Raw genomic sequence first — 11,179 nt, 5'->3', positions numbered from 1 at the left:
ATAAAATGCAGTGGGACCCCATTTCTGGGCTCATTGAGGCCCCCTAGTGAGCCACAGCCCCCTGGTTGAGAACCACTGCCCTGGTAGACAGGGTGTCCAGGTCAGCACCTTTCTGAATTCGACTGATCAAATGAAAGCACAAAAATGCACAAAATATGCTGTGCACTGTACAGCTCCAGATTTATTCATATTCTTGATAAAAAGCTGTAAAACAAAAGTTAAAAATTAATTACAAGCCAAAAACTGGAAGATTTTGGTCCTTCAGACTCACTTTGTAGAAGAAGCAGTTTCGGTTGATGCGTCTCTAGAAGCTTCGTTAGGGCGGCACGGTGGCTAAGTGGGTGGGTAGCACTGTCGCCTCACAGCAAGAGGGTCCTGGGTTCGATCACCAGGTGGGGTGGTCCGGGTCCTTTCTGTGAGTTTGCATGTTCTCCCCATGTCTGTGTGGGTTTACTCTGGGTGCTCCTGTTTCCTCCCACAGTCCAAAGACGTGCAAGTGAGGTGAATTAGAGATACTAAATTGTCCATGAGTGTGTGTGATGACTTTCCCTATGGGATTAATAAAGTTATCTATCTATCTATCTATCTATCTATCTATCTATCTATCTATCTATCTATCTATCTATCTATCTATCTATCTATCTATCTATCTATCTATCTATCTATCTATCTATCTATCTATCTATCTATCTATCTAACCTTGTGAACTGATGAATCTTGTGTAATGAGTAACTACCGTTCCTGTCATGAATGTAACCAAAGTGTAAAACATGACGTTAAAATCCTAATAAACAAACAAAAGCTTTGATATGATTTTCATCTTGAATTACTCTTGATCTGATGTGCTGCTGGTCGCAGTTTGATCGTGGAGATCCACAGACCGTTCCTTAGTGTTTGTCCTGACAATGCAGTGAAAATTGGGGACCTTACAGACCCGGGTTCGTGCCGTTTCAAACTACATCATGTAGTCGTGTTGTATTTACAGGAATCAATAAAGTAAACAGGATGAAACTGATCTCAAGTTGTGCCTTATGGAAGTCTCTAGATTGATAAAAACACTCAACAAATAAATAAGAACACAGTTTGAACACCACTGGTCAAAACACCATATTTAGGTTAGTTTTGGGTAGTAAATAATGGATGAATATTTATGATAGATAGGGGACAGACAGATTTATGGATGGATGGATGGATGGATGCTGGTGTGTTGATGTCAGTACCGTGCCGGTGGGTGAGCTGGAGTGTTTGGGTGAATCACGTGGCTGCATGATGAATCTATACGTCAGATTGAAGTGTTTTTAATAGAATAAATTGGGTTATACCGGTTATTAACCCGCTCATACCGACCCCGCCACAGCCGGGCTCCAGTTCTTTCACTCTCCGGCTTTTTTCCTTTCGTTTTTCCACAACGTCCGGGTCAGGGACGCGGTGTTTCCGGTACGGCCTCGCTGGTGCTAAAGATGGCCGGTGATGGAGGCGCTCTGAAGGATTTAAACGAGATCAAGTCTCAGTTCCGCACCAGAGAGGGATTCTACAAGCTGCTCACGCTCTCGGACTCGCAGCAGCGGGCCGGGTTAGCGCGCGCTCCCGGGGCCGGCGGAGCAGCCACGCTCGCGGGGGGCGGCGGAGGCGGAGGGGTGGTACCGGGCCCCGGCGGCTCGTCTCCGGCTTCAGCGGGCCTCCTGCCCCCGGTGCGGGTCTCCATGGTGAAGCTCCAGCCGGAGGATCCGAGCGAGGAGTCCGAGCGCGTGTGCTTCAATGTCGGCCGGGAGCTTTACTTCTACACCTACACCAACATCAAAAAGGTGGGCATGCACATCTGGATATTAATGATCAAATACATGCACGGTGTGTTCAGGGATGAAATCCAGCTGCTTCCAGCTGCAGCTCACACAGTCCCATCATATGGGTATAATGTTTCATTAGATTATTATTAACATCGTACTTTAATATAATCAATATCACGTATTTACCAGTGACACCTTCTGTAAAACATCAACTACATTATTGTACTAATTATTTACTCTTTATTTATCTAAGCATGTTATCTATATAAAACACATTATGCTTAGCAATCAGTGTGGCAAAAATAAAAACCGAGAAGGTACTGGATTAGTAATCAGAAGGTTGCCAGTTCAAGCCTCACCACCACTAAGTTGCCATTGTTGGCCCCCTGAGCAAGGCCCTTAACCCTCAATTGCTCAAATTGTATACAAAAAACATAATTGTAAGTCGCTTTGGATATAAGCGTCTGCTAAATGCCAAAAATGTAAATGTTCCTCCATGCTCACATTGATTAATTATAAGCAATTATTATTTACTCAGTTTTCAAATAAATGAATAAAATCCTTTAATTTACCTTGATGAGTTTCGGATCATTTCAAGGGGCAAAAATGAGGGATTTAATTAGAATCAAAATTCAGAATCAGAATCACTTTATTTCGCCAGGTATGTTACACATACGAGGAATTTGCTTTGGGGATACACATAATAGTCCACATAGTAGTACAAACAATACACATAATAGTACAGGCCTTGCTTTATACCGTACAGTGAATTCAGAAAGTATTTAGACCCTTAGACTTTTTGCATTCTTTGTGTTGTGGATAGACTTGCAGTTTCTAACATTAGTCTACACTTCGTCGCCCCTAATGAGGATCAAAACATTTTAAGAGTCTTATTCACAGAAGCACTGAGATCCTTTATTCACTATTTTGTAGAAGACCCATTGGCAGCACTTGGAAGCCTTTACCTGAATGCAGCAGATCTAATCAGCATGAAGACCTGATTGACCTTTATAAGGGCAAAATCATAAAGACCAGGTGCGCTCACAGGCAGCTGTGGTAAGGACCCATCAACGTTGGTCTGAAGTGATGCCAGAGGACATGAAGGCTATGATGCCTGGTACAGAACATCAGAATCTTCTGTGGGTTAAATTTTCAGATTATTTCAGTCATGGTTCTGATGTGAATCTGTCAACACAGAGGCACAACACAGTGGCATCAAACCTATCAGTGGCACTGTGTAGTCGTATGCCACTCAGAATGCCCAAGCTTACAATGGGCATGCAGGCATCAGACTTGGACCTCGGAGCAATGGACATTTTTCGGAGCAATGGACATTGGATGGACGGGCACATGTGCATCGTTTACCCACTGAAGAGCTGGTACCAGGATGCAAAATAGGACAATTCACCTTATAAAATACAGGAGTTAAAGGACCTGCTGGTAATGTCCTGGTACCAGATACCACAGGAATCCTTCAGATGTCTGGTGGAGTCCATGTCTCAGTGGGTCAAAGCTGTTTTGACAGCATTTTAGGAGGGTGGTCTTAATGTTTTGGCTCACCGGTGTTAATGAAAGAAAGGAAGAAGAACTTTATTTGATTAATATTACACAAAATGGACAGAATTTAATGCATTGAGCTTTTGGTCGGCCAGGCTGCAGATGACTGTCACTTCATACAGACTGTTTATGTGTGTTTATGTAATTCCAGGTCCAATATTTTATATTTATTTTTGTTTTGTAGTTTTGTTGCCTAGTATTGTAATTAAAGATATTTTGTAATAAAACATTAAGTACAAAAAGAACAAATAGATTGGATTGTGGTCTTTCTGTCTGTATAGTCTAATAAATAAAACGCTACATTAATTATTAAATAAATTGATAATTTATTGGTGAATAATGTATTGTATTCTGTTACCAGAATTGCTATAATTATTATTATTATTATGTTTAGCAAAACTGCGGCTAACCTGACACAGGCAAAGCTAGTTAGCTGTTATGCTAATAGGTAGCATCACCTTTGCATGATAACGTTACATGTTAAAATGGTTACTGCACTAATCGTCGTGTACTACCTGAAAGCTACCAAACTGAAAAGATTATATATTTATTTGTGAATTTTTTTATAACAATTAATTACAATTTTATTGATTCCGCTAGGCTAAGGCTAACTTCTTATTTCGGTCACCATAGCGACACGTCAATTATTGTTTTGCTCCTTAATATAAGTATATATTTTTTTGTCACGCTAATATAAAAATATCAGTGTTTTACTATAAAAGATGGCAATATTATTTTCCATTCAGGTTTATCTGGGATCGATATAATACGAATAATATTAACATTAGCTAGCTGATGTTATGTTGGGTCACGGTGTTCCGTACAGGCACCAGTCGCCTCTGTCAGTATCTGTTACAGTTCACTATCATTAAATTTATTATAATATAATAAATAAGTACTGCAAAGTCTTTCTTTTCTTGTTTGTTCTCCTCCAATTATTATCCTTTTGTGAGTGTAATGTGAATAAAAACAGCAGTAGGGATGGATTACTCAAATATAATGTTGATGTAGGATAAAGATAGAGCATTTGGATGCATGTGGTGTTACATACAAACATACAGTCAATAAATGTTGGATTAATTTTACAATTTTGACTGGTCTGAATTGGTTAAAATGTCTATAAGACATTTTCACTGGTATTAAACTTTTATGTACCAAAATCATTGTGTAGTAAAGCTCACAGACAGATTTACTAAAACGCCGGTTCTCCACCTAATCAGTATTAATTGATGTTAGTGTGTTAGGATTAATAATTCCACACTGTTTTTAAGTATTTGTTTTATATTACTATTAAAAAACGATCATTAAAAAATGATCCGGCTCTAATAGAAAGTAAACTAAAGTAAAAATTTATTTATTTGACCTATTTGTAGACACGTACTGCAGTGTAGTTAAACGAGTCGTTTTGGCTTTTGATGCAATAACAGAAACAATAATACAACCAATAAAATATCTTATTTGCAACAGAAATTACCTTGTTTATCCTGATCATGATTGTGGTGTTTTTTAATATTTAAACACTAGGTGTAAGGGAGGAACACTAGTCTATAGTCTCATTCAAAGGACAAGTTAGAGGTGGGAGAATACTAATCCATATCAGTGCAGATGAGGTTCACCATTACTGTTAGTATTCTAAATGTCATACTTTTGTACTTATGGTTTACAGCCACGTCTTGGTATGGAGAGATACTTTTGCAACTTTTTACAGAAAATATGAGTAGACCAGAGGGGATTGTTAAGGGGATTGTAAATCAGCCGTGGTTGGCGTTCCTCAGCACCATTAGATGTTGTTTTTGTGCCGTACTCTTCACACGTGATACTTAATCTGCTTTCTTTCTTTTTACAGGCGGTGGATCTCAGTAAACCTATAGACAAGCGTATATATAAAGGGACGCAACCCACGTGCCATGATTTTAATCAGTACTCGGCGACTGCAGAGAGCGTGGCTCTCATCGTGGGCTTCTCGGCTGGTCAGGTGCAGTACCTGGACCCCATCAAGAAAGAAACTAGCAAGCTCTTCAATGAGGAGGTGTGTGGGTGAGCTTATCCACTGGTTTGATTTAATTTAAATGTGATTTTACTAGTTCATTTTCTTTTAAAATACTCACCCTGTGTGCTATCGGGATCCATTTTCTACTTGCTGTCTGGGTCTTTTTATCACAACAGTGATTAATCAGAGTTCTGAGGCTTGAACTTGGTTTCTCTGAGACATTTAGCTGGAAACTAAGCATCTACTGCTCCAGTCACACAAACTCACTGATGCCAGGAATTAATAATTGGGGCAGGGAATACAAAAACCTAGAAATGTCCCTAAAATTTAATGTCTGCTCTTTATTTCTCTGTTTTTAGAGGTTAATAGACAAAACTAAAGTGACGTGTCTGAAATGGCTCCCTAAATCTGAAAACTTGTTCCTGGCCTCTCATGCCAGTGGTCACCTCTACCTCTATAACGTCGAGCACCCATGTGGCACGACGGTCCCACAGTATTCTCTGCTCCGGCAGGGGGAAGGCTTTGCCGTCTACGCCTGCAAGACCAAGACACCTCGGAACCCTTTGCTCCGCTGGGCGGTGGGCGAAGGTGGGCTGAACGAATTTGCGTTTTCTCCTGACGGCGTGCACATAGCCTGCGTCGGCCAGGACGGTTGCCTTCGCGTCTTTCATTTCGACTCTATGGAGCTGCACGGTGTCATGAAGAGCTACTTCGGCGGATTGCTCTGTGTTTCCTGGAGTCCGGACGGCAAATACCTGGCAACCGGAGGAGAGGACGACCTGGTCACCGTGTGGTCGTTTGCGGAGAGTCGCGTGGTGGCACGTGGTCATGGCCACAAGTCCTGGGTCAACGTGGTGGCCTTTGATCCATTTACCACCAGCATAGAAGAAGAGGAACCCATGGAGCTCAGCGGTAGTGAGGAGGACCTCCACCAGATCCAGGGACCGCTGAGTTTCGGTCGTGTTCGAACCAGTAGCACTTTGTCACGTCTTTCTCGTCACAGCTCCAAGGGCGGTGGGCCTTCAGTCACGTACCGCTTCGGATCAGTCGGCCAAGATACGCAGTTTTGCCTCTGGGATCTCACAGACGACGTCCTCTATCCTCGGCTTCCGCTGTCCCGCGCCCTCACCAACACCTTCAGCTCCAACGCTCCGACCTCCATCAGCACAGGATTAAACAACACGAGCGGAACCGGAGGAGTCGAAGGCCACCACCACCCTTCCAACAGTCATCAGACGCCATCCTTACCACCTCCCTTACCTCGCTCGCTGTCCAGGTCCAACTCCCTCCCACATCCCGCGGTCGCCAATGCCTCCAAAACCCAGGGTGGAACCGAGACCGGAGGGACGGTAGGAAGCGGAGGAGGAAGCACCGTCCCATTCAGCATCGGCCGCTTCGCCACGCTGTCGCTCCACGATCGTAAATCGGACAAGTCCGGAGCCGGAGGGGAGAAGGAGCACAAGCGCTACCACAGTCTGGGAAACATCAGCAAGAGCAACGATAAGATCAACATCGCGCCGCGGAACAACAGATTAGATGCTTCCAAGGTGCTGGGGACGACGCTTTGCCCTCGGATGAACGAGGTCCCGCTGCTGGAACCCCTGGTTTGTAAAAAGATCGCCCACGAGAGGCTCACGGTTCTCGTCTTCATGGACGATTGCATCATTACCGCTTGCCAAGAGGGGCTCATCTGCACGTGGGCGAGGCCGGGCAAAATGGTGAGTCTCCAAACCAAATGAATTCATGTATTTTTGCCAGGTTTATTTTATTTATTTTAAAAGCTGATTCGGTTTTAATTTACGTTGTATTTGTTTTATCTTAAATGTCGTCCTGAATCTCTGATCTGTGTCTCTGTTCCGTCCTGCTCCAGCACTCCTCAACACAGATATCAACACAGAACGGGAACTCGCCCAGCGGTACGGTGGTATAGCCCCACGCCGGAGCCGTTCGTACCCGCGCCCGCACTGACGTTTCCTGCTTTCCGGAGGCTCGACCCCCGCCCTCTGTGGCTGGAGTCTGGCGTGGCGTCACCACCTCTGATTTTGTCGCTGTAGATCCTCGGCTGAACCACGTTTATGTTTCATTATCATAAATAACCGCACACGGACAGGACGGCGGCACAGACCACCACAACGTTCCTTCATCCTCCCTCCGCTGATGGAATGACGAGCGAGACGAGGACGGAAAACGCTGCGGACGCCACGGCCGTCGTATCTTATTTATTTATTTTATGGTGGAAACTGTAGTAATTTATATTGTAAATAATCAGAATACTCTATTAAAGCAGAGGACTAAATGTATTAATAACGAACTCACATCATTAATATACGAAGATCCTTTATTGTACATAGTGGCGGTTGAGTTGATTATTATGTTTAGAGCTCGGAGGATAAATGTGTGTTAGCGTGTTTAGGATTTAATCGAGTAATCGAGTTACTGCATCCTGTAATCTGGCCTGTTTGCTTGACAGCTTCTGATCCTGAGGGTGTTTTCACATCTGGACTGTTTATTTCGAACCCGAGTCAGTTTAAGATCGTTTAGAGGTGCTGAAAACACTTTTTTTTGTAAGCTCTGACTGAAAGATTCACCTGAGCCGTCAATCAGTGACAAGTAAACACACAACACACGGTTCAAGTTAAAGCAACTGGATCGAACCCTCGATTTTGGAGCTGCGTCTGGTCGAATGTGTTATTCCACACAAACAGTTTAAGATTATTAATGCGAGTTAAGATGTAACTGCTTCCCCAGTGGGAGTGGCCTGAAAAGTGGCTAAAATTAGTTGATTTGCTGTACGTGTAAATGTGTGTTTATTAAATGACAGCACACAATCACCAGTGCTATAAAATAATATATATATAAGTGCAGGGTTTTTCAAACCTTCGGCATCGTGAGGTGAAAAAATGGGTCGCAGAGAAAAATAATAATAATTCAATAAATTGGTACGTTGGCGCCTCCTTATATTTTGTAAACCACAGTGAGACCAGATAGAGTAAGATGCATTGTTTGTGTTGTCTGGGTTGCTTGGAAGAAATGTGCAAAACCCTGTTTCAGAGGGGTCGTGTATTAACTCAGACCTTTTGGTGACCTGTTTGTCGCCAAACTCGCAAACATAGTAATCAGGCAAAATTCAGAACGTGGATGTATTCATATTTAATATTGAACCGAAGGATAATTCAATCTGCTCTGATTCCAGACCTGGCAGCCAGTGACTGATCGAGCTTTGAGGATTAAAATACAGCCACACCGAACACCATTAACACAAACTTTGCTTCAAACCTTCTAATCAGTGGTCCAGTACTGTAACCGTCGAGCTAACACTGCTCACAGAGTGGCTGAGTTTCAGTAGCTGTTTGGCCAAGTAGCTGTGACACTTGATCATGTATTATAAGATGTATAATATGTGCGCCAGGGTGGAACAATGGCTCAGTGGGTAGCACTGTTGCCTCACAGCAAGAAGGTGGAGCGGTCCGGGTCTTTTCTGTGTGGAGTTTGCATGTTCTCCACGTGTCTGTGTGGGTTTCCTCTGGGAGCTCCAGTTTCCTCCCACAGTACAAACATGCAGTCAGGTTTACTGTGTGTGTGTGTGTGTGTTCTCTGTAATGGACTGGCGACCTGTCCGGGGTGTACCCTGCCTTTCACCCAGTGAATTGTACCCACTGCGACTCTAAAACGAATAAAGCGTACCCGAGTACTCAGAATCACAAATATAGATCTTATATATCACATATTCACCATTTCTGGAAGATTTTGTCCACAGTTCCAGGGAAAAGGATAAAACAAACCTGCTCTAATGATGGACCACTCTCCCCAAAAAAGCCCAGTAATAATCCCGGGTACAAACAGATACTGAGACTGAATGTGAAAGCACCCTCAGCGAACATAAAGCCTGTAAAACCACGCCAGAAATGCAGCTAACACGTTATCGGGTGCAGCTTTGTGAGCGTCCGAAGTTAAATGCACACGTTACGTCTGTGAAGAAACGATAAATATTCCTTTAGTGACTGAATCTAGGCTCCGTTAACCTTCGCCTTGAACACAGTAATCTAGCTAGCTAACCCGACTAGGTAACCGAAGTGAGACGCTCGTCCTGTAGTTCAGTAACCCATCACTCTACTGTAGCATCTTAGCACGGCGTCGTTCTCTCACCTGCTCTGCCTCATGCAACAGTTTGCACATGTGAACAGGTTAGGCGGTCCGAACAGGTTAGGGGTTTACCGGCTGGTGAAATCACTTAACTAGTTAGATAAGTGATGTTTGATTTTAGTTTGCTAGTAAACGTTTGTTTTTTTGCTGTATGGGTGTAAATTCATGTCGATACGGAAACCGAGACTGCTGATCATACTGGAACACACCTGTAGGAACTCGTGTAGCTACAGTCAGTACCAGAATAACTGACACCCAGTGGTAAAGATCTGCGGTGTGGTTTGCTTAGATTAGTATTTCTAGTATTTGCCAGCGTAACAGGACTGAGTCTTCTCTTACAATGCTTGATAAACTCCTGATCGACGTATGTGACCCCAGTGACCTCGTTCTTTCATCCTCATGATCACCTTTTTATTTTCTGGTGTGGATTCGGACGTGTGATGATTGTCTTGCAGAAAATTCTGCATCTCGCATCTTCTGGTGCTTCATGGAGTCCATAATGTCACGTGACCTGGAGGTTCATGGAGCTTTTGGGGGGTAAAAAAGGCCCCAAAACATCACAGATCCCAATTCAGGTCTGATCCAGAGTCACAGCAGAGTCTAGCAACCCTAGATACTTACACTTAAGCTAACATAATGGAGTGGTTTCTTCTGGCACTGTTGATTTGCCTCTCTAACCGTCCTCCTCACTGGGAACGAGGCAAAATCCAGCTGTGTTTCATCCACACAGGTTCAATACAGCGCCAGTTGTTCTCACCTGTTAATTATTAGAACATTTCAGCATTTCTGGGTGTGTCAGGATGTTATACTTGTAATTTAAATAGAATTGATTGATTTATGGAGGGTTTTTAAAATTCAAAGTACAATTTCACCTTTTCTCAGCTCGGATTGGTCGGCATGTTGGCAGCCTGGTGAAACCCACACCGGTTGCTCCTGTTCTAGGTTTGGTCAGAACGCTCGGTGTGGTCAGTGTAAATTATGTTCTGTCATACACAATATTTAATTTCATGTTCCCCCCCCCCCTTTTTTTCTTGATTTAGTCATATCCAGTCACCCAGTTGTATCTCCTTTAGGGCTGTAGACACGTATCTAACACACGTCCCCTCAGCCACTTCTTTTCACCTGTCAGATAATCACATACCGAGAGTCACGCACTTCTCTCCGTTATTCAGTCAGTGTGTAGACGCCTCGACCCGCCAGCAGTAATGAGGAATCCCTTTGATAACTCTGAGATTCGAACCCAGATCTCAGTGATGGTGCGCCAGCTTTGTCCACTGTGTGGCCGGCTAGAATGTGAAGAAGACTGACCCATAATTCCATGCAAGGCTGCATTTACTTCCACTTAAGTCAGTGGAGTTTTTCCGTTAACATTCCTCCCTGCTCACAAGACGACGTGTCCAGTCCAGTTCAGTCCAGTGTCTCGTTACTGGAGATGCGCTGATCCGATACCTGAAACTTGGTTCTGTTTACATCCGCATCTTCTATCATGTGAATTAGTCTTCGAAGGCTTGTTAACGCCACTGGGAACACTGGTTTTGTGTTTGGTGCTGCCCCCCGTTCCTCATCACATTTCTAGTGGGTTCACTTTAAGTGAAGGCAGCTCAGAACCTTTATTTAGCCGTTTAGATGAGCTGTGAGTACCGTCCTCATCTTCAGCCCAAGGACGGATGACCTCACATTCTCACAGTGACTTGAATTCATT

General features: G+C 43.6%; 1 protein-coding gene across 1 annotated transcript; it reads left to right on the top strand.

Annotated features, from left to right (window-relative positions):
* The first annotated feature begins 1,454 nt into the window (after window positions 1-1,454).
* zmp:0000000529 (WD repeat-containing protein 20) lies at window positions 1,455-8,580 on the top strand. Its single transcript, XM_063016471.1, has 4 exons — window positions 1,455-1,805; window positions 5,191-5,373; window positions 5,694-7,052; window positions 7,205-8,580. Exons 1-4 carry the CDS (start codon window positions 1,461-1,463, stop codon window positions 7,262-7,264), a joined length of 1,947 nt encoding a protein of 648 aa, XP_062872541.1. The 5' UTR covers window positions 1,455-1,460; the 3' UTR covers window positions 7,265-8,580.
* The last annotated feature ends 2,599 nt before the right edge of the window (window positions 8,581-11,179 follow it).

Source organism: Trichomycterus rosablanca, chromosome 20, assembly GCF_030014385.1.
Source record: "Trichomycterus rosablanca isolate fTriRos1 chromosome 20, fTriRos1.hap1, whole genome shotgun sequence".
NCBI classification, from domain to species: Eukaryota; Metazoa; Chordata; class Actinopteri; order Siluriformes; family Trichomycteridae; genus Trichomycterus; species Trichomycterus rosablanca.
Note: the sequence above shows the minus strand (reverse complement) of the source record. Positions and strands in the feature narration are given on the sequence as shown.

What these genes read in the sequence shown, in the direction of transcription:
- zmp:0000000529 (XM_063016471.1), top strand. Translation starts at nt 1,461, where the DNA reads ATGGCCGGTGATGGAGGCGCTCTGAAGGATTTAAACGAGATCAAGTCT. An exon ending in CCTACACCAACATCAAAAAG is followed by an intron (nt 1,806 to 5,190) that starts GTGGGCATGCAC and finishes TTCTTTTTACAG; the next exon opens with GCGGTGGATCTCAGTAAACC. An exon ending in GCAAGCTCTTCAATGAGGAG is followed by an intron (nt 5,374 to 5,693) that starts GTGTGTGGGTGA and finishes CTCTGTTTTTAG; the next exon opens with AGGTTAATAGACAAAACTAA.